General features: G+C 40.4%; 5 protein-coding genes across 9 annotated transcripts; 2 read left to right on the top strand and 3 right to left on the bottom strand.

Moving 5' to 3' along the window:
• Window positions 1-721: 721 nt before the first annotated feature.
• On the bottom strand, window positions 722-6,115 carry LOC129586373 (exostosin-2-like). Of its 2 annotated transcripts, XM_055479573.1 has the most exons (11): window positions 5,568-6,115; window positions 4,749-5,472; window positions 3,742-3,933; window positions 3,236-3,431; window positions 3,021-3,154; window positions 2,693-2,918; window positions 2,427-2,610; window positions 1,886-1,955; window positions 1,663-1,759; window positions 1,310-1,453; window positions 722-1,248 (listed from the first exon to the last, which is right to left on the bottom strand). In XM_055479573.1, the coding sequence occupies exons 2-11, from the start codon at window positions 5,291-5,293 to the stop codon at window positions 898-900; spliced, it is 2,139 nt and encodes a 712-aa protein (XP_055335548.1). In that variant the 5' UTR covers window positions 5,294-5,472; window positions 5,568-6,115; the 3' UTR covers window positions 722-897. The 2 variants fall into 2 exon arrangements, with proteins under 2 accessions (XP_055335548.1, XP_055335546.1); XM_055479571.1 differs by having other exon boundaries at window positions 4,749-6,115.
• On the top strand, window positions 6,007-9,290 carry LOC129586375 (zinc finger protein ZPR1-like). The gene is made up of 14 exons (XM_055479577.1): window positions 6,007-6,196; window positions 6,360-6,504; window positions 6,566-6,727; window positions 6,803-6,893; window positions 7,031-7,089; window positions 7,178-7,279; window positions 7,548-7,670; window positions 7,729-7,770; window positions 7,868-7,934; window positions 8,005-8,165; window positions 8,354-8,461; window positions 8,560-8,649; window positions 8,752-8,817; window positions 8,984-9,290. The coding sequence occupies exons 1-14, from the start codon at window positions 6,117-6,119 to the stop codon at window positions 9,116-9,118; spliced, it is 1,431 nt and encodes a 476-aa protein (XP_055335552.1). The 5' UTR covers window positions 6,007-6,116; the 3' UTR covers window positions 9,119-9,290.
• A 2,218-nt stretch (window positions 9,291-11,508) lies between these two features.
• Window positions 11,509-13,596, top strand: LOC129586380 (BLOC-1-related complex subunit 5-like). 2 transcript variants are annotated; one of them, XM_055479588.1, is made up of 5 exons: window positions 11,509-11,772; window positions 12,107-12,240; window positions 12,322-12,497; window positions 12,864-13,052; window positions 13,191-13,596. In XM_055479588.1, exons 1-5 carry the CDS (start codon window positions 11,744-11,746, stop codon window positions 13,404-13,406), a joined length of 744 nt encoding a protein of 247 aa, XP_055335563.1. In that variant the 5' UTR covers window positions 11,509-11,743; the 3' UTR covers window positions 13,407-13,596. The 2 variants fall into 2 exon arrangements, with proteins under 2 accessions (XP_055335563.1, XP_055335562.1); XM_055479587.1 differs by having other exon boundaries at window positions 11,767-11,900.
• Window positions 13,597-14,144: 548 nt separating this feature from the next.
• Window positions 14,145-16,625, bottom strand: LOC129586381 (apolipoprotein D-like). Its single transcript, XM_055479589.1, has 7 exons — window positions 16,115-16,625; window positions 15,689-15,813; window positions 15,271-15,429; window positions 15,096-15,175; window positions 14,874-14,929; window positions 14,715-14,776; window positions 14,145-14,582 (listed from the first exon to the last, which is right to left on the bottom strand). The coding sequence occupies exons 1-7, from the start codon at window positions 16,244-16,246 to the stop codon at window positions 14,468-14,470; spliced, it is 729 nt and encodes a 242-aa protein (XP_055335564.1). The 5' UTR covers window positions 16,247-16,625; the 3' UTR covers window positions 14,145-14,467.
• Window positions 16,626-17,283: 658 nt separating this feature from the next.
• On the bottom strand, window positions 17,284-21,362 carry LOC129586374 (FAS-associated factor 1-like). Of its 3 annotated transcripts, none has more exons than XM_055479574.1 (15): window positions 21,106-21,362; window positions 20,557-20,706; window positions 20,381-20,475; window positions 20,044-20,114; window positions 19,876-19,972; window positions 19,622-19,708; window positions 19,436-19,522; window positions 19,262-19,361; window positions 19,141-19,204; window positions 18,985-19,066; window positions 18,542-18,922; window positions 18,402-18,482; window positions 18,262-18,339; window positions 17,754-17,969; window positions 17,284-17,672 (listed from the first exon to the last, which is right to left on the bottom strand). In XM_055479574.1, exons 2-15 carry the CDS (start codon window positions 20,675-20,677, stop codon window positions 17,592-17,594), a joined length of 1,641 nt encoding a protein of 546 aa, XP_055335549.1. In that variant the 5' UTR covers window positions 20,678-20,706; window positions 21,106-21,362; the 3' UTR covers window positions 17,284-17,591. The 3 variants fall into 3 exon arrangements, with proteins under 3 accessions (XP_055335549.1, XP_055335551.1, XP_055335550.1); XM_055479576.1 differs by having other exon boundaries at window positions 19,876-19,966; XM_055479575.1 differs by having other exon boundaries at window positions 21,124-21,362.
• Window positions 21,363-21,381: the final 19 nt, after the last annotated feature.

The raw sequence follows: 21,381 nt of genomic DNA, 5'->3' as shown, positions 1-21,381 counted from the left end.
GGCCTGGTGGTTCCAAAACTGAAGGGATGCTGATCGAACCACACGCGCGATGGATCACATCTTCGACTTCGTTGGGGCGGGAAATTTTGGCTTTGAGGCGCTTGCATCCCAACCCGTGATATCCCATTCCCCACACATCAACAATGCTGCCGCACGTTGCACCTGTCTTCAACGCAGACTGAAGCGGCCATGCGCTGTGCTCCAATACATAAATATACCTATAGAGTAATATAAGAAAAACTCGCAACCGGACACCTTTAATACCGTACCGTTAAACTTAAGCAACAATTTCTAAAACCAATGCCAATGTCTAAAATCAATGTCTAAAACAATCACGTGATAGCAATCAAATTCCTGATTTATGCCCCCCGCCCTGTTGTCTGACGGTGTACTGAAGAATTAGATACTGTCATACTGCACTGGCACATGAGTTTGGGATCCATACATGTGTCCGGTAAAAATAGGTACTTGCATTAATCCTAAAACAGGTACCGTCATTTTAGCAAAAGCAAGTAATCGGTAAATCGAGAAATCCCTTAGCACAGGCTCGATTCGATTTCGCCCTCATTCCCCAATCGCGATCCACTTACACACTTAAAGTAAGTACTAGTACTCGTGTGGCGATCAAAGAGATTCAGAAGGTTACAGTTGCATGCAACTTGCAAGCACAATGCATTACACCCTTAATTTTACTGTAATATTTCAGAGTTATTTCTACGCTGTTTCAAGATTTACTCCTGCAGTTCGTTTACACGACGTGACGACGCTACTCTTCCCTATGAGACAGCAACTAAACCAACACGCTTTACCGTTCCTTAAATCTCAATTTTAAAGAACGGAATTTCAATTAACAACAATCAAGGGTCAAACGACAACAAATAAAAAGATAAAAAAGAATCACAAGGCACCAATGTGAGGATACGCCTCTTCAATATGGTGAACGCTTTCTTTGTAAAGAGTGGGATCCGCGCGGTACTCCACCGTTAACAGAGGCAGGTAGCCGTAGACAGAGATAAGGAAATTTATACAATGAGATCTTTCTAACAAGTGGCCGGCATCTGCGGAAAGCATATCCATGTTTGAGCATTCGGGACAACGAAATTTCTTTCGCGGCCCAACTTTTAAAGGAGCCTTTCCCGTAAGATTGGCAATTAGGAAATTCATTGCAATATCCTCGCAATTTTTATGCTCTCGCACAAAGTCTCGGATGGAACGAGGCATCTTGAACGAGTAATACTGATTGTATACCTACGCACAAAACAATATCACCAACAACACAAAAAATCAACCAATCATGAATGTCGCGTACCTTATTATAAAAGGCAGCGCCGGTAAGCACAATGGACAATCTACTAGACCATTCAGAACTATATTCCCATGCATGGTTGGAACCATTCCATAAATGAAGCCGCGATGGAAACCCAACCAATCGGTCGGAGTGCTCCAGCCAAACCTGTCATTAAACATAAATATCCGGTCGGTAGAGGCACCACAAGGAAAGGTCGGTTAGTTGCTACTTTTCAAAGTATGCTATAATCGGCCCGCATTGGCATGTAAAACGCTCCTCAAACGAAGCACTTAACCTAATGGCAACCTTTAAGAAGTATCAATACAACTCTTCAAAAAGAACCGCCCTGCAACACCTGGGTGTTTTCCTCTCACCTGGTATCCAAATTCGATTTCGTCTACAGTAAGCATTAATATGTCATCGTCAAGGTTTAAAATCGCCTCCGTTTCAATGTCGTCATACGGTAAAAACCTGAAAAATGAGATATACTTCTATACCACTTCCAATGAAAAATTAAGTCCCCTACGAGGACAACTGTACCCTTACCGCTATCTTACTCACACCATGCTAATGGTAAGTTACAGTTTCGTACATTACCTATTATTTAAATCATTATCTTTGGTCTGCAGAACCTTGAGCGGTTTATTTATTTGAGGCCATTTTTCAGCTGGAAAAGAAAGCACTGATTAACTCTAAATGACGCGAAACGGTACATCATGGGTAGAAGTATGGATACTGAAGTATACAGTACGATGCCTCTTTCACCTATCAAACTTACACTAAAAAATTATGGCAACTATTGGAAATACTTAATGATCTATTTAGACCGCTCAATAGGAGTATATTTTCAGTTACCATGCCATATTTTCTCTAAAATACAGCATGTTCCCATTTTCCATAACTTGCGTCAATTCTCTCCTTCGATTACTGAAGCGCATCATTTCGCGACAAATCGATTTACGCCGCAGTACACAATCATTCGCAACAACACGTCTAATTACCTACATGTCGCTTTTTGCAGCAGTGTTATTATCGTAGCAGCTGCCGGCCGATTTGATAGCACTTACTGCGTAATTTGAGACGTACGACCTGACAATCGCTCTAATTACAGAGAGGGCAACTACAAGTGATCACGCACCGGAAGGCGGCTGGGCATCCTGATCATTCCACATCACCAGAATCTTAGCCAGACTGGGACACTTGGCTACATGGGAAATCAGCTGGAAGAGGCTGGGAAGTCGATCGAACGTTAGGATTACAGTGGTGAAGCCGAGCGATTTCGGCATTATACCGGGTAAAAACAACGGTGCCTGATGGGAAATCTGGAACACACAGGGACAGCACACAATTTATACACATGTTACAAAAGGCAATCTAATCACGCCAATGATCGTCACGCCATACTCGTTTCGCTGCCAGATTCCATTGCTCATAACTCTTGGCGGCTTTGGGAAAGATACGATCGTTAAGGGCTTGCAGTACAGTCTCCACAATAATCTCCATTGAACTAAAATATTGCTCCCAAAAATACAAGCCGATCTGCCGCATCTCGCCAATCACAGATTTATCGATAGCCTGCAGCCGCTCAATCACATCACTTGGTTGATCGGGACGCAAGAATACTGCCGACCTGAACAAAAATCAATCGTTAAATCAAAAACTAAAGAAAAAATGTTCGATCGTGTATTTATAAAACGAATATGCGGTACTGGGTGGTACATAATCCACACACCTTGGCCAATCCAGATTGTCGGCAAAAGGCATAATTATGGCACTATTAGCGATGACGGGAATACATCCCATCATTAAAAGATCGCCTAACAGTGTCATAGCAGATGCTCCAGCTATTATACAGAAATGCGAATCCTGAAAATAGCCGACGACTCATTCACCCCAAGGGTATTGTATAAAAGAATTTGAGCAGATTTGTGTCAATTTGTAACGCACCAGAAGGATCTCCGGATAGCGACAGGATACGTCAGACAACTTACAAGCTCCAATAATTTCTCCATTAGGCGCAACGCGGAGGGATAAACGCAACATTCTCTCAGACTGAGATTTCATTAAAGTAACAATTGTGTTATCATCAGGTATTTGATCCCGATCAACCGTGATCAGCGTCAACATCCATCGTCGGTTTGCGCTAGAGTAAAACAGAGTGACACTGCAATTTCCATGCGGTATGCAAACATACTCACGATACCACATACAAGTCTTTTACCTACTTTATTGTAACAATAGCACACAAAGGTGAACAACACAAAATATGAAAACTTGTTAAAAATACATCATACGAGTTAATAATTAAAATGAATGGGAAAAATAGAGAACTATGATGTAAAATTTTTGCGAAGTAATATATACTCATTTGGGCCAGATTACAAACAAAAACAAAGCCTGGCGCATTACTACAAACTTCATAAAATAACCATAGGACGACAAAATTAGGTTACCGTGATCGATTAGGCCAAACTTTTCGGTAGGGTGCAGGGTGAAAATATGGTACACTGATATCGAATTCTTTCCTGTAGGATTTCAGAGTGAATCCCGGTGCTGCAACCATTGCTGCACCCAAATGCATCCCAGTCGGCAAAGATGCCCGTGGTTTCAAGGTAAATATCAGGCTATTACTTCCGTCGTTCCACCTATGAGCAAAGCAAATATTTAACTACTTGTTCCACTTGAAAAGATCTTTACTGGCGTTTGAAATGGTCTTTCAACATTAATGAAAGAGCTTAAATAAAATTTGCTACATTACACACATTCTATCAAACGTCCAAATCCATAACGAAAACAACATGAACAATTTCAAGGAAAGGCATTTCATAATACCGCGTCGGTCGGCACAACTACCAAACAGCTAATTTTTAAAAGTTCAACAAAAAATTACTCTGTTTCAGTTATTCTTAGCAGCTCACTCGCGCCAATATTTTAGTGATTAAACTGTTACACAGTTGCCATTAAAATCGAAGCATCACCACATAGGTACAATGGAGCAAAGCAACATATGTATCACAGTATCAGTAAACATTCGTCTCATTTAATCGTAAATTACGGCACCATGTCAGATTTCAATTTGTATTAACAACCAAGCAGTACAGGTAACTCACACCGTAACGGTAACAAAGATGTTACTAACTTATTACAGTACTTAGTACGATCTTAACGATCGCAAAAATAAATACTACACCAATTAAGAAGCAACAGCAGAAAAAATTTCTCCGCAACGGAATACGCTTAAGGAATTAATAACTATATATGTACAACTGAAAAACAAGGAACAGTCATGAGGACAATATTTATATTATGGGTTCACACCAATCCGAAGCGGCCTATGAAATGAACTATAAAAGACTATTACCACTAGCACATTTTACGTTGTTATATCAGTAACACGAAAATTCCCAGAACGGCGACGAACGTAAAGGAACATTCATAAATCCGGCTTATAACAACTCACCTTTTCAATGCGGCCAAAGCTAACGACAGGTTTCGTGCAGATGAAAAATCAGGATACAAAAAATCTACGGGAGGTATGAATATGCAGGCATCGGATTGGCTTTCCGTATTAAACACACTTTTTTTGACGATGCTCCGAAATGCATGAAAAGAAGAGCTTGCTTCGGAATTCAAAGGTTTTCCACGATGATAAAATTGGGTATCGGGGTAGAAAAATACTAAACTGCGATAATCATTCAACGCGTTACACCGATACACATCAAAGCAGGAAAAATGTGAGCAATCATGTTTGGTAGGAACCACAACACGCCCGTCCACTTGCACAGTGACCGGACCGTGTGAGCCGATCAGGCTTCTCGGGTAGGACGCAATATCCATTTCTTCGGGCGCGCTGCGTATTAGGAAGCCACAGAGAGTGGCAAAAAACAACAACAGTAACAGCCAACGCCGCCGCCGCAGAAAGCGTCGAAAACAAGTTTTCCATCGATGGTGTTTGGATGGAAACTGAGTCTTCCATCGGCCCCACCATTTCCAGAAGGTTTTCATGACCCGTTCATAACCACGCAACAACCGCTAGCCCATCGCCGAGCGGAACGCAACGGAATGTCCAATGCAACGATACCGCAAACCAGCATCTCACAGGCTGGCTACACAACACACGCCGATTAGTCACATTATCCGCCGACTGCAAGTAAGTATCGAGTTGTCCATAACTAAGTTGACTCCTGCGACGAGGAAAAGAAACGGCGGATTGCCTTGTCGAGAACCAAAGCACGCAATGAATTATTCAAAGGTTTGTCATGGATTCGTTTAAGTTTACCCGAGTTAACCATTACGTTCGTCGAATGGAAAATGATAGACTGGATAAGCGTCAACGTTCGACAGCCGGAGCTGTACTGTTGCAAACAACACATACAAACTCAGTTGGTGGTCTAAACTCTTAAAGCAAATCAATATTCCGATAACACAGTTCCAAGACATGTCCCGTAGTTTTTCCTTTGCGCTTTGATCTTCATCCTGCGCAATCCATAATTACAGAATACTGCAGATGTCTTGCACAGCGTGCAAAATATTTGGACATAAATGATAATCTATACACAGGTTTAATCTAATTCAAGTACTCAAATTGCCAGTCAAAACAAATGATTAAAAGTGCTAGTAATCTGAAATCCGTCAAAATGCATGCAAATAAGTAAATAAATCGTTTTATACGCAGGCCGCAGCCAAATGACACTTGTGCTGGATGGTGTCTGGTTAAACAGCCGTACAGATCGTACTGTGTCTGTAGCGTTTTCTCAGCCACTGTACTACTGTGAATTTTTACAGAAACTGAGAAGTCAATCACAGATTTTCATATTATTCATGACTTATGAGTATCAGTTTTAGTGGCAAGCTGGCAACTAAAACTACCAAGAATTCAAGGCATTATACTCAGATTATAGAGACAAGGTTGGTGAATTAGGTTACTTTAAAAAGTTGAATACTTTGTTTTTAACAAATTAGCATAAGAAGGGTCGAGGACTCGAAACACTAATATTATGATGTAAACTTATTTCGTTCCACGAGTTATTAGTGGTGTCGCGGCACTATATTGCCGTCGTTGTGTTTGCAGTGTCAAATTTTCGGAAAATATGGCTAAATCTTCCGGAAGCGGTCCCGAAGGACAACCCGCCCATGTGAATTTATTCCAGGATATTACTGGAGATGATTCAGAAGTTACAGAAATCGAGAGCTTATGTGTATCGTGTGAGAAAAACGTAAGTGCATATCCGACTGCGTGATTGCGTAATGTCGAACCACACTGTCATCTGTGTTTAGGGCACCACGCGGCTTTTACCAGTTAAGATTCCGTTTTATAAAGAAGTCATCGTATCTTCGTTTTCGTGTCCCCACTGCAACTATTCAGACAACTCTGTCATGGAAGGAGAAGTAATCCAGGAGCAGGGCATTGAATTCCAGCTGAACGTTAAAGAACAGCGAGTAACAAACACCGACAAACAAATGAAAAACCAATTATACCCCGCGTTAGCTGTAGCAGGGTTAATGTTTTTGTAGGATCTGGATCGTACCGTTGTGATGTCAGAAACTGCCTCCCTAAAAATCCCAGAACTGGACTTTGAAGCGCCTTATCGTAGACAGACTTTCGGTAAATGGATAACTGTTAGAAAAAACCTTTTATTGCAGTACTAATTTTAAGTACAAAGCCTTGGTAAACTTTTTCGAATAATTGATTTGAATCTCATGTTTTTGTTGCTTAGTTCTTACTAATTGTTTTTTATGCAGGCATAACTACTATTGAAGGAGTTATTGTTAAAGTGAAAGAAATGCTGCAGAAATACTTAGTAAGTTACTGAGCGTTGATATTTCATTTGAGTGTTTTAGTGTATTCTTTACTTTGTATGCTGTTTTACGGTTAACAAGGCTTTTTAGGAAGCTCGCAAAGGAACCGACTCCGAAGAGGACCTCGCACCGATTGCCGCCTTTATTGGAAAAGTTGGAAAACTCCTGGTGGTGGAATCAACTTTTCATTTGGTGCGTACAGTACTTCTTGCTTGTGTTTGTAGTACGTACAGTAGTAGTGCAATTTGCAAGAAAAATGCAATTTGGCAAATTGGCAGTGTGTTCGACCGGTAGATACGCTCTCTGTTGTGGTGGGGACAGGTTTGTACTAAAAAGTTGCATACTGTTTTGTCACAACTCACAAGTGAATGGTTGTGTTACTTGTGTACAAAAATTAATTTTAAAGAACAGAATAGTGTTGTACAGTCTTGTACTCATCGTAAAATTATGTTGTTTTTAGATCATAGATGACCCGAGTGGAAACAGCTTCATACAGAACCTGAACGCTCCCAACATTGATCCGGAACTGACCAGTACGAAATACAACCGGACTCCGGAGCTTGATGTGCTTTGTGGTCTAGCGGTATGCCCATCCATATGGTATTCTAAATTAGTAGATTATTAATGCATATTATTTCTAGCCACATGATGATTCCACTAATGAGGATAATGTCCACGACGAGGTACAGAGATGCACATAACTGACAAAAATCTACACGCACAATATTGCGGAGAACTATTTCAACTCAATTTAGCTCTAACCTGTGATAATTTTTGCAGGTTCTTGTGTTTCCAGCGACGTGTTACAATTGCAGCGCAGCATGTGAAACAAATATGAAGAATGTTCGTGAGTATTTACAAAAACACCCCTCGACACTTTGGAGTTTCAGTAACTTCCTGTTATGGTCTTTCTGCAGAAGTGCCTCATTTTAGCGAAATTTTGATCATGTCGACGGTATGCGATACATGCGGTTGGCGTAATAATGAAGTTAAGCCATCGGGTGGTATTGCAACCGAAGGTGTTCGCATTACTCTGACAATATCTTCACCGGAAGACTTGAGTCGGGACGTTGTAAAAGTACGTACTTAATTAACTGAAAAAGTGACGTTTTCCAAATTTTTAATATAGTCGTGTGGCAGTTTTTTTTCCCCTAATATCTACGAGTAGAATATCTTCTGTGAAGTCTGGTTGCGGTAATTTGACATCCTATTGTAACTCGTGGCTTTTTTCCACTTAAATGATTAATTTTATTCGTTTTTATTTAGTCAGCAACGTGTGCTTTGGAGATACCAGAATTAGAATTTGAATTGGTTCCCAGTGAGCATTCCAGCCGGTTCACCACCATCGAAGGGCTTCTTATGAACATCAAAACTGTAGGCATATTTATATTTTGTACAGTGTACTGCAAGTTGGAGCACAAGGGACCGTTTATAGTGATAATTATTAGTAGATTACGGTCGAATTTTTATAGTTGGTGAACGATAATCCTTTTGCACGCGGAGATAGTGCTGATCCTGAGGTTATACAAAAGATTGCTCGTTTTGTGGAAAAGCTCGACAGCGTAAGAGTTTCAGTTATTCGCCGGTTGTTTTGCTGTTTTTTTTACTTACAAATGGTTAGCGCGATAAAGAGAATTGTAGCGCTGATTTCTTATGCTCATCAGGTTGTAGCAGGAAAATCGGAAGTTCATTTAGTTCTTGATGATCCCGCTGGCAATGCCTTTGTGGAGGTACAGTGAATTATTACAGCACTGTACTGTAACAATACACGGTAGGACGGTGTACCACCTTGGTGCATAGCTATGGAGTTACATTTTTGACTGTTTACTTAATGTCAGGCTTATGGTTGCAGGAAATCGGAAAAAATCTTGTTTCAGCATCTGTAAATTTTTTTAGGCCATGCCTAATTTTGAGCAAGACCAGAACCTTAAAATTGAACGCTATAAACGGACACGTGCCCAAGATGAGGAACTGGGGATAACGGAGATGAAAACCGACAATTATGAAGAACACGCAAAACAGCATGAATGAAAACTGTCATCGGATCAAAGCTCTGATACTTACGTTAGAGTAGTGATTTTTAGTTTTTTAATTTGTTGGAAGCGGTGCGGTGATGTGGGCTGCAGACGCGATGTCTCTTGTTCTACCGTGTGCGTCGAATTAGTGTGACTCGAAAAAATTGAAACAAATTAATCAAAGGTTATCCCGTTTATTTTTGTTCCGTAGAACCTAATAACTTTTGCTGGTGGCACCATTATATTTAAACTGACAACGATATTGCCGTAAAATTTTTAGAAGGCAACATTTACATACAGCTTATCTTCGGAGTAGTAGCTGAAATGCTTATCAAGTGTTTTTCAACGTCACTTTGCAGTGTGCATTCACGTGATTACCATAACAAGCGCTCAAAAATCTGGTATCTCGCGCGATTGCACTGCTCACCCAAAAAGTGCAAAAAGACCTCCGAATACAAAGCACAATATGCATTAATACCATGTACGTATGTTTCATGCTGGTTACTGTGAATAAAGGACGAGAAACACAACTGCTAATACAGTGGACTTCATAAACGTTACCGTCGGACCAGACCAGAGTCACCGGACTAGTCCCGCTAGCCTTTAGTCGCATTCTCGAAATCCATTGTACTCTAACTCAGCTCACGCGATTTTACTTCTAATCGTAATAAAAGCAAACAAATATTTACACAAAAAAAACAACAGATTCATCGTGAGCCACTAGCCGTTTCTTTGGCAGCATTTTGTTCTTCCATTTCGGCGGCTACATTAGCCATTTTAATCCGATTCCTGCGAGCACCGATGTATGACATAGGATGAACCGGAAGAAACCCTGAAAGGCCGAGAAGTTGATCGACTGGTTTGCTCGTGAGAGCTCCGGAACCCAACCAGTAACGTATTCTGGAAACGATAAATTTTATGCTTATACTTAAGTATAATTTATATATTCATATAAACCATACTTCAAGGTACTGTAGACCAGGGGTTTTCTAGAGGTGTTAGAATGCAAGCTATATTGACACCAAAATAAATACAAACTACAATTTAAACGTAAAAAATCAACTCACGTCACAATTGCAATTATTAACCAATAAGCGGCTAAAGCCACGCGAATTCGCAAAAGCTCAACTAATCCCACGAAAACGAGTATACCATATCAATCTTGTAGAGGTAAACGTAAATCGTAAATGCTGCAAATTATTAATTCTGCTTTCCACCTAATTAGTAATAACAGAATCCACGGAACTACGCCGTTACTACGGTCACATAACTACGGTCACCTGTCAAAATTCAACGCGCAGAGCTTTTCTCCGGCACTGTTTGGCATAGGGTCGTATGTTCCGACTTGCTCTACTATTGCGGCTTCGTCGAACACATCCAGGTGTTTTGGTTGTACAACAAAGACATAAAAAGGTCGGTTCGTGCATCCTCTGCGCAATATTCGAATAATAAATCTCGTGGGACGAAGTCCTTGCGATGCAATCCCCGCCATTTCCAGCTTGCAGCAAACCAACGCACAAACCTGGCGTGGTACAGATTTCTGAAGATAAAACAATGTTCTTTGCGGATATCAAATACACGATAAAGTTTGACTTCTATGAAAAGCTGTTCTAAACTACCAAAATGATCGCCGAGGTACTACTACTTACTTTGGAGCACTGGCGAACGCCGAACGCCAAAGCTTTCCTTAGTATGTGTAGCTGACAGCTATCAAATATCTAGACAAAAATTTTAATAAGACTGTTTTGTTCGTTCATTAGAAAATGAAAATTTTCGAGAACCAGCCGGTTTCATAAATTTTTTATTTTTTTATCGTTTTAGACTACTCAGTAGTTAAAATGAAAAAGCTAATGCTGCCAAATTCGTGATTCTCGCCGAGAATGCAGACTGGTGCCAGTGTGTCATTTTGACGTCACTAACATACAGGGATTTTACGGTGCGCCAACAGGAGAACTACGCATTCGCTCTGTTTCTGTTCGTGTGCTGTCGTATGGGCGGTGGTGTGATACCGTGGCCATGGCACTGTCGCTTAATTTAGGAATATTGTAAATATTTTTATCACACGTTTTTTTCTCGTTTAAAGAGGATAGTTTTCTGTAAATTTTCATGTATCTGCCCAATTAAGAAACATGATAATTTGCGAAAGCGAGCTGTTTAAAAAGTGCCGGGATAAGCACTTGTTGTTATGGGCATACGATGACTTCCCGGCGCACCTTAGGCGCACGACTCCCAACCGCCACAGGGCGCCATCCGGGCGAGAATCGTCAATAGTAAATTTTGAGAGCCAGATATCTGTTCAAACTTCAAACTCACAGCTACAGGCGGTTGGGTATTCAGCTGATCAAATCAACTACGGCGCTCTGTGGTAGCTCGGCAGCTGATTGTGAACGTTTGTATCTGTAAAAACTAAAACTAAAACAGTAAACACAATCTCTGAGAATTCAATGCGAAGGGCTTATTGCTCGGGAAGCTCCGAAAGCCATGTTAAAACTTTAAGTTATACAAATCTTTAAACTTGTTTTTTTTAGGTAAATGATTTAATAGCTCCTCGGTTAAAACCTGCAAACTGTGAGCACATCAACTGGAAAGGGCCGAATGGTTGATAAGCGAGAGCAGTGAGCTGTTATGGTTGATTTCTTATATGGTGGATTATTTCCATTTTGATTTGTCGTAAGTCGTAACACATTTGGCACTTGAATTTTGCCTTTTCATAAGATTGTTTATATGACAATCGTGGCATCGCGGAGTGCCATATTGGCCATTATTTGTATGTACAGCAGGAACATAATCATCGGAAAGTGAGATATTGTGATCTTAAAACTGTTACCAGCTTACGGTGGTACCCGTTAATACTGGAACGGGAACTGCTAGTACTTATATGTACTTAGTAGCAAGTTATTGAAGCATAGTGAAATTGATTATGTTTACTGCGTATACTTCGTTTGAAATATGGAAAAACCGATAGGTCACAAAACGAATTGGTTGTATGTTTTAATACTTATAGGATAATTGTGTGTTCGTTGATAATGGGAGCGGATCAGAGTTCACAGGGGCAACAGCGAGACGCCCCTCCAACCCCTTCGACGGTGAAATCGTTTCCCGAAGAAATCGCTGCTTCCGCAAGGAACCCTCCCATAGGTTTGAGTTGGCTACTTTCGATGTTTACAGTGAACCGGTTTGAGATTTAACGTAATGGTAATCGTGGTGGGGTGTGAGTAGATGCATTCCACAACAACGAGCAGGCCCGTGTTGGTCGCCTGACCCGCTTCTTGAGCGACGCAATGCCTTCCCGTCCCATATCGAAATTACCCATTCCACAAGAGATACACGTGGTCAAGGAAGGATCAATTGAGGCTCCCACTATTGAGCAGGACGACGATTTGAAGCATCTCCTGGTGAGTGCGGCGCGTTGTCAGCTTGTCGGTAGTATTGTCATTTGTCACGGTGTGCCTTTTTCACTCATTTGCCAGGTTAAGTAGTTTTCGTAATTTGCTGTTTTATAGCTTGCTGTTTCGCAGAAAAGTATCCTGCTTAAGAATGCTGGCAAAGAGTAGTAGTCGAGATTAGATTCCTAAGTATCGTTTATGCGTCTTTTATTCGAATTTTTGATTGTTTAGACCTTTGCATTGTTTGATTCAGTTTTTTTCGGAGACTTGCATGCTGACCGATGCGATACCCAGTGTTTTGGCACTGTTAAATATGTGTACCAAAAGGATTCGGATTTTGTATTAAAAATTTTTAATACCAGCGTGTTGTTGCAGTCACTTCCGACTTTCCTACCTGTCGTTAAAGGATCCGTCAGCATACCTAGCGTGAGAGACTCCGAAATTACTGATCGGCTTGATTACCGCAAGATGTTGATGATCGGTTTACGGTATCAGCAATATCTACGACAATGCTCGGACATTGTTTCAGTGGAACAGCAGGCTGTAATGGGCCGTGTTAAAGAGGTAAATGTGTTAAATGTGCCGCTCCACGCTTGCTCGAACGAGTTTGCTCACATCCTAGGGTAGTTAGGGTGACAATGTTACTTAATACTAAATGAACAGACATACGGTAGGTTCGAATCTTTATTGCTTTACCAATAGGCGGACCAAACCCTGCTACGCGAAACAGCTAGTCTTTCAGAAAAACAAAAGCTCCTTGCCCGTTATTCGGAGACTTTTGGAACCGTGACAGATATCAGCAAAACTTTGGATAAAATCAGTGTGAACTTGGATAAGACAGTTGCCGTTATGGAAAACCTGAATCAGCAGCTGCCGATGGAATACAGAATGCCTCCATTCAAAGTTCACGAAAAATAATTTTTATTGGTGTTTTCTTTCTTTGAAATTTTTTAAGCGCCAAATTCTTAATATCTATATCTGTCGGCTAAAGGTTTTCCTCCTTGCGATCTCGATTCTGCAGAAAAACAAAACCCTAAACCAAGGTATATAGGGTTAAACCTGGTAGCGCAGAAGTCGGAAATCTGCTGTATAAAAATTCAGTAACTTTCGGCACGTTTCACTCAAAGGCATCAAGTTGTAATTAAGGGCCCAAACGTATGGCACGGCCTACAGCCTAAACCGCTTAGAATTTTTAAAAGCCGATTGCACATTCTCTGTCTAGTTTTTCATGCTCTTCATGCTCGTTATCGATTTGATGAGAAATTATGATTTTTCCATAAGTCGAAATATGAATATGAGCGAGCCTCATATAATTCTCAGCAGCAGTCGGAGTGAGTGCGGTTGTAGGGCGCAGACAGACTGTCGCTAGCGCGCTGCCTGCCTGGCCTATATGTATTCATGCCCGATTCAAACCACATTTCTACTACTTTACCGACTCAGATGTTTTTTGGAATTTTGGAAAACAAATTGCAGATTCAGAATCAGCGTAAAATTTTACTATGGCTTTCTGTCTGTAAAAAGTTTGTAGACTTTATGGGTCATCCGCAAATCCTTGCCATACGTTTACAACTTGATGGTCGTTTCGGCCATTGTTTTTCTTTTGTCTTTCAAGAAATCTTAACGAGGTGTGACGGCAAAAAAAGTACTGAATTTTTAGACGTTCAGTCGCGCTACCAGGTAACCCTATATACCTTGCCTAAACTATCATCAATCAAGCCAGATTGAACCATCAGTGTTTAATACCAATATACTTTTGATCGATATAAATTTTATTTTTGTAAGGTAAAGAATAGCTTTTAAGCAATTATCAGTACCATTATCAGTACAATCAACGCAGTTATCACAAGAACACACAGACCCTGTATTATAGCAGATTTACAAAGATTCATGATTTTTTTCGGCATTTGCTTACAATTATGCAAATAATCGTGCCTCAATTTGTTAATCTTTCTTGGTACTCGTAGCAGTAGCCGGTTATATCAACTGTCGCATCTTATTTGGTCAGCAGCTACTATATGAGCGGTTTCAATTCCGGCTTGGGTGAGCTTTGTCACAATGCTTTGCACCATATTGGGATCGGCCTTTCTGGAGCGGCTGCAAGCAAACACGCATTTGTTGTCATGATAAGTTTCTGCAATAAATTGTATATCGGAAAAAAACAATTTGGTTGCCATACATGCATCTTGGTATGTAGCGGCTCTTCGCTTTCAGTGCGCGTTTACTAACCTTAAAATCGACACGAACTGGTTGTGGAAAACTCCATTAAACATCTCATTGCATGACCATATCTAACACCAAATTACAAAGCCGTTTATAAATAATTAGTCTGCAAGCGAATGTAAACGGAATTTAACTGTGATTTCGTAGTCGTTATCAGGAACTTACCACAGCAAAAGTTTTGTAGTCGGTGTCCAGTACCCGATATTCTGACATACTTGTCCCTAAATTCAATAAATCGAAAATTTAACTGAAAGTCAGAGCTTCATATTCCTGATTAGATTGTCGTTAGTCACTGTCAAAATGTCTTGTGGGCGAGCATTGGTTTCTTGAAGTGTACTTTATGGACAGCGCTCGCACTCAATGACAAATTTTAGAAAAAAATCTGACCTTCCGTATAGTTGAACCTTAAAGTAGCCGGCGGTACTTTTTCGGCTAGAAATCCCACAATTTTAATGGGCGTGTAAATGCTGCAATATGGCAAGTATTACTTTTATTATATTATGCAATAAAATGATGCTTTGACATGTACTTTTATCATCGCTGTTACAGAAGTTGTTCTTACGGTTCGGCTTGGTTAACTGCACTTTGTCGTCTTTGTCGAAATACTTTCGAATTTTCCATCAACGGTTTTTTCATGTGAGCATGTTTGTATACGGATCCTGGACCTTTGCGGTGAACAATTTGTGCCGGCACACTGGATGAAATTGGTGGAGGCAGCACCCTGCAAACAATAACAAACACAAGTAAGGTGCGGCGGTTAAATACAGTATTTTTTTACATCACAATGTCCACATTACTTTTATGACGCTATAATAATTGTATGATCTGTAATGACTGCTCAATGCAGAGAAACCACAAATGTGCGTATTCATAGCAAGAGACAAAATTTTCACAGGTGGTTCTGGTAACCTTTATGAGCTTGCTTTACTGAGGCTTTTTGATCAGCTGCAAATTGATACCTACTTTAAGTATCTACTTACATCTTTTCCAGCGCATTACTTATGACCAACGTCGTCTGATTATGTCTTATAAACTCCATCGAGACGCACTTTGTTTCCATGATGGTAAAAAACTTGGCAATTTCATACCATGTTCCATTCGCATACTAAAACACCAGTAGCAAGTTCTCAATCTGCTAATACTGACCCATTAATGCTGATTTCAATGTAGTACCAGTAGCAAACGGATAGAATGTTAATAATATGTAGTACATAATGAACATCGCACAATTAGGACTGTGCCGGCAAAGATAGCAAATTGGTACTACATATCATGCATATGACGTCGACGATATTACTTATTGCAAAAAAATAATTTATCATCGGACTCGGAGTACTTATTATTAGCTGTTTTCGGTTATATAAGGTACGTCTGAAGGTGCGTCTGCATTATATGCATGTGCTTACCCTATCAAAATCGAAATCGGGGACTCCTTTCATGTCAGGGCATTTCCCAACTCGCCCAACTTGTGCATTGGAAAGGAGAGTCGTAATAGCGAGTGTGCACAGCAGAAGCCAGTTTACCGGATGTGGCCACATTTTATTCTGACTATACTCAGTAGTACTAATCTATACAATCTGTATTATGTACATGCACGCATATAATAATATAAACTTCACAGATTCCCATAAAAACAAAAAACAAATGCTCGCAGTGAATGGGTCACGATGCCAATCATGATAAAGATCAATGTCGTTTTATAATAAAGTGGCCATCCTTTCTGCAGACCCGATGTTTTTGTATAACTGGATTTCCTGCTGTGAAGCGCACGTAGCTGCGGTTATATAGCGCAAGACAGCAAAGTTTAGATGGTTTGGATGATGAAAACTCAAACCGTTCTTCTTTAGCATTAACGAGGCATGGGCATTTAGAATAAAATGGACCGATCGGACAGCGAACAAATCAAATGCTCGAACCTGTTTCAATATAAGACAAACACAACAAGGTGTTACTGTTTACGGGGGGAAAAGCGGAAACGAGTTCAAGACCCGCGATGCTGTTAACCTGTTCGTCTACGCAGGTGTTGTAGTCTGTTGCGCATGTGACAATGGTATGGCACACAGAGTCGTGCAATGAAATTATCTGCCGTTCAAGCACTTCGTAAACATGGCCAGCATACTGTACAACTGTCCGCAGTTTAAATCAGCTGGTCAGTTCTCAGCATGACCTTTCTTTTCCTGAGATCAGTTGGATGAATATTCCATCGCTTCAAGCATTTGACAGAGAAGAGTATGTACCCTTACTTTATAACGTCCAGCTTTTGGGGGTTATTGCAGCAACCTTCCGCGGTCGGCTGAAGCTGAGTAATCAAGAGAAAAACTGCTTCTTTTAGAGAAAACTTGGAACTGTTTTTGCCGCCGGATAATAAAAGTTAAAAAACTTATAGCAAGCCCAACATAGACCATGCAAACTCTATATTTTTTACAAAGGTGGTAATTAAGTAACTTTATAAATTACACTAAGCAAGTTTCCGTTTGTCCATCAATCAAGGCGTTCATCGTGTGCCAGGACGTTTTACGGATGAATTATTCATCCTTTATAGCGCAAAGAATTCAGATTTAAAAAAGAACAAACACCAAAGAAAAACGATTTTATTCAAAGCATGCGGCCCACCGACGAAAGAATGTGATGTCTGTCCCAACACAACTTATGAACACAATAAACAACAAAAGAGAATTTCGTTAAGTCACAGTTTCACTGACCACCGGAACCAAACCATCAACGAAACAAAAGCAAAAACTCGTTTTTAAAAAATCAGAATCAACACAAGTTGAAATTTTGTCACATTAGTTCAAGTGAACAACCACACCATTTCCACCAAGTCCCAGTTAGGTATCAAAATTGAAGGCAGGTATTCTGTGTGAACCCAAATATGAGCTCTCTCTAGCGTTCTTCAACGAACACGGCAACCTGTTGCGTCAATCCCAAATCCTTAAAGGTTTTGTTGGGATCCAGTCCACTCAGCTATAAATTGAAACATCCAATTAAAAATAAAAAACAGGAAGTAATAGAACAATGTGCAAACAGAATGTTTTTCGGCTTTACCATCTTTTTAGGATAACTTGATACCAAATTGTAATCATCACCGGAAAACCCATTTGCATGAGCAAAGGCGAACAAATGTTTAATAGGTGAGGAAGCCAAAAATTTCCTGGTCACTGATTTGCCATCTGGGGTACGCAAACGAATCACCGTAATTACATCACCATTATCCTGCTGTGGTTCGGGTGGTAAAGACGCTCCAGCCTCATCTTGTTTTTGCTGTAGGAAAAAAAGGATCACGAAGTGCAGCAAAAAATTTTCACTCGATATCCACAATACACATATTTCGAAAACCACTCATTAAAGGATGGCTACGCCAGGTTAATTATTAAGCAGTGCCGCTTTCGTAGAAATTCCAGCGACAAGAATTAAAACGCTAATTAAAGTTAACAACAGCCTTCTGTCAATGTAAAACGAAATTCATTGACAACTGTAATCAGCAGTGCTTATTTACGAAGTAACCACTGGATACAATTTACTAACCACTGTACTGCAAAATGCACAAATATACCTGACGCAAACGAAGTTCCTCTTTTTCTCGATTTTCAGCCTCCTTTTTTTCGTTTTCCACGGCCTTTCGAGCTACATCCTACGAGCATACTGTGAGTTGATTGAAGAGCTAAAGAACAACGGTTTCTTAAATACTGTAACCTTTGCTCTGTCAGCTTCCAGTGACACCAAATAAGCCTGGTTTTGTTCTTCCACCATCATGGCTCGGTTCGCCCTCGCTTGCTGAAAAGACATAAATTTCTGAGAAAATAACTCGTCTTTCTTACCGGTCAATACAATACCTGGTCCAGCATTTCCGATTCTTGCGCCTCACCATGTACACGCTCGGCAATTTCCAGACCTTCGAAAACTTCTTGCGCAGACTTCGTTCCATCAACAACCTTAAGTAACTCCACCGATCCGCGCATTTTCGTGCAAATAAATAACATTGGAAATTTATCTACATTGGTCGTCGTCAACGGTATTGACACTTGTGCACCAATAATTTCTTCAATCTCATTTCTTAAGACGATTCGAGATTCTGGAATAGTCACATCCCAAGGCCATAAAACCGCATGTTCCGTCAAGTACTGTATGAGCACAGGATCCTGCAAGACTTGAGTGACAAAGATATTGACGGATATGGAACGGTCGTTGTGGACATATAATGCAAACAATTTTTTCTACAATAACAAGGAAAGCGTCACCAATTAGTCTGCTTATAAAATAAATAAAAAAAATGCACCTCCATAACTGGACGATCAAATGCATACGACATGGCTTCTCGAAGTGTGCCCTCATAAAATGGAGGATGATTGGCACCGTACCTAAAGCAAAGAAGCCTTGAGACTGCAGAAGTACATAACACTTATGCACCACAAATCGTTTAATTTTATGCTACCTCGATTCAAAATTTTGGACGAAAAGACGAACGGCATCCGTTATGGACAGACTAGCATCTGGCACTATATAGTAAGTAAAGAAGGTTACTAGGCGAAATAAACACAAATCGGCAAGCATACCTAACGAACCGCGTTGGGCGATTCGAGGACTGACATCAACAGTGTCGCTCTCGTCCATGTCGTCCGTTTCCACTTCGTAATTCAACTCGGACGACTGGGACTATGAGATAACACAATTGCGCTACACTAATGCGCTTCATTACATAATCACCGCAAATTGAACACGATGCGTACACGCTCGTAAACGGCAGGCTCTCTATCACGAAGTTTGGACAGTCTGAGTTCATGATTGGGAGTGCGAAGCCCGACTTCGGAAAGATACTGGAAAATATAAAGAACTTGTTCGTAACTTCGTATCAAAGGCACAGAGTATGAAATGTCAGCGGGATGACAGAGGGACGCGGGATGAAAGAATGACACCTGTTCGTCATGAAGGGGCCATGGCCATCCAGACCAACTCTGTTTCTCGAAAGAAATATTTGACAGTTCAGCCAAATGGGCCTTTGCCTGTAACGAAATACAATTCAAGAGATACAAATTACGATTCCGAATAACAATACCTCTACTACCATAAAAATGACAAATATTTCAAATACGTAATTTGTTACCCTCTTAAAATACCGCCCGTACTACGCAGAAGTTCTTAAAATTTTTGATAGCCATACGGCCCATACCTCTCTGACAGTTTGCATGCCGTTGAAAAACAAATTGTAGGTTTCGTCGTTTTGTTGGTCAATGACTTGCACATGGTAAGTCTTCCCCATTCTATCACTGCAACAGCTTCAGTTAAACTGTTGATATAATTTTCCATCGTTTACACAAATAAAAATCGTGAAACTCACTCGCAATGATCACCAACAGGTCGTAGAACCAAATGGTAGTCCTTTGCCAGACCAAGTTCTGCAAACGTCATCTGCAAGAAAACGCCAAATCACCATGATCTCTTTGAAATCCAGTATAAAATTACTTTAGCTGCAACGCATAAAAAAAAACTAAAAAACTTCACTTAAGGTTTGCGACACCATGGCGAAACGAAATGACAGCAACTGCAAAAAATTTTTGCAGTCCAAATGCACAACAATACAAAATACGGATTACAGTACCACAACAGCTTATCATTATGGTACCGTACAACACTGCCGAGAACATGACAAACACCGCTACAGGTAAAGCACGAACTTCGTCAGAAATGATGTCCGGGTCATCCCATCCTAACAGTTCCATTTCGGAGTCTTTGAGTCCCGTTTTTCTCCGCAGGAGTCTTTTTAAATCCCCTGCAAAGCAACAATAACGGTTAACGTAATTAAAAAATTTAAATAAAAAAATTAGCAGTGTCCGTTTACTGTTTGACATACCAACTTTTTCCGATTCCGGAAGCTCCAAACGAATAGTGTGCTCGCCATAATGGATCTTAAACACAATATCCTCATCGCCTGCCATTTTATGGCTTCCGTTACGAAATTCGTAATCCTCCATGACTTGAAAGAACCGCAACAAATCTCAATCTGCAAGTCATCAAAGTGGTGCAAACAATGAGCCCTGCAGCTCACAACAAGTTACAAGCATAGTAAAGCGTCCTTGTCGAAGATAAATTATGAGCATCCGTGCAGTACAGTATTAAAAATCAAAATGAATGGAAGCAAAGCACAAAGACAGAATGGAAGCAAAGCACACAGACTTTTAATTTTTCAAACAAATAAACGTGGCTGATTATTAAGCCATATTGAAATGTGCGTGCATATTCAGAATTGCTATTAGTATGCACCTTGCTAAATGTCAGAAGAGGTCGTTTCTCTAGCACCTGAACATTTTAGTTAAAAGTGTCCTTCACCTTTTAGTGAATTAATTAAATTTCAGGAATTTCCAGATTCCTCGGCTTAATAAATGCTCATTCTTTCATTTACCTTGTTTCCAATACTTACAAGATGGATGTTGTGCTTCCAGATAAGCTGCCACGGCCAGATTACACGAAGTGCGAACCGTCCTTATATATCTGCTTTCGAGAAGCAGAAAAGTACGGGAGACGAAATAAATTTATCTGCCCGCTTTGTTATTTCATTTCCAAAACCGACTATTATCCCGAAGTCCCAAACTAATTCTTCCAAAAATTCGGTTGCTGGTTACATAAAACAAATGAACCAGTAGCAGTACTTGTATGCAATTTTTCATTTCAGTAGACT

The sequence above is a fragment of the Paramacrobiotus metropolitanus genome, unplaced genomic scaffold (assembly GCF_019649055.1).
Source record: "Paramacrobiotus metropolitanus isolate TYO unplaced genomic scaffold, Prichtersi_v1.0 Parri_scaffold0000020, whole genome shotgun sequence".
Taxonomy (NCBI): domain Eukaryota; kingdom Metazoa; phylum Tardigrada; class Eutardigrada; order Parachela; family Macrobiotidae; genus Paramacrobiotus; species Paramacrobiotus metropolitanus.
This window is presented reverse-complemented; position numbering and strand designations above follow the sequence as displayed.

Bases quoted from the DNA above. Each gene is read 5' to 3' on its own strand.
- LOC129586381 (XM_055479589.1), bottom strand. From the start codon at position 16,246: ATGTGGCCACATCCGGTAAACTGGCTTCTGCTGTGCACACTCGCTATT. The intron at 15,176-15,270 runs GTAAGAACAACT...GCCATATTGCAG, and splicing joins GCAGTTAACCAAGCCGAACC to CATTTACACGCCCATTAAAA. The intron at 14,583-14,714 runs GTTAGTAAACGC...GTTTGCTTGCAG, and splicing joins CAGTTCGTGTCGATTTTAAG to CCGCTCCAGAAAGGCCGATC.
- LOC129586375 (XM_055479577.1), top strand. From the start codon at position 6,117: ATGAGTATCAGTTTTAGTGGCAAGCTGGCAACTAAAACTACCAAGAAT. The intron at 6,505-6,565 runs GTAAGTGCATAT...ATCTGTGTTTAG, and splicing joins GTGTATCGTGTGAGAAAAAC to GGCACCACGCGGCTTTTACC. The intron at 6,894-7,030 runs GTAAATGGATAA...TTTTTTATGCAG, and splicing joins TTATCGTAGACAGACTTTCG to GCATAACTACTATTGAAGGA.
- LOC129586374 (XM_055479574.1), bottom strand. From the start codon at position 20,677: ATGGAGGATTACGAATTTCGTAACGGAAGCCATAAAATGGCAGGCGAT. The intron at 18,340-18,401 runs GTTACAGTATTT...GTATGCTCGTAG, and splicing joins TGGAAGCTGACAGAGCAAAG to GATGTAGCTCGAAAGGCCGT. The intron at 17,673-17,753 runs GTAAAGCCGAAA...TTCAATTTATAG, and splicing joins CAAGTTATCCTAAAAAGATG to CTGAGTGGACTGGATCCCAA.
- LOC129586373 (XM_055479571.1), bottom strand. From the start codon at position 5,293: ATGAAAACCTTCTGGAAATGGTGGGGCCGATGGAAGACTCAGTTTCCA. The intron at 1,956-2,426 runs GTGCGTGATCAC...TTTCTTTTCCAG, and splicing joins GGATGCCCAGCCGCCTTCCG to CTGAAAAATGGCCTCAAATA. The intron at 1,454-1,662 runs GTGAGAGGAAAA...GTTTAATGACAG, and splicing joins AAATCGAATTTGGATACCAG to GTTTGGCTGGAGCACTCCGA.
- LOC129586380 (XM_055479587.1), top strand. From the start codon at position 11,827: ATGACAATCGTGGCATCGCGGAGTGCCATATTGGCCATTATTTGTATG. The intron at 12,241-12,321 runs GTTTGAGTTGGC...GGGTGTGAGTAG, and splicing joins CGCAAGGAACCCTCCCATAG to ATGCATTCCACAACAACGAG. The intron at 13,053-13,190 runs GTAAATGTGTTA...CTTTACCAATAG, and splicing joins TAATGGGCCGTGTTAAAGAG to GCGGACCAAACCCTGCTACG.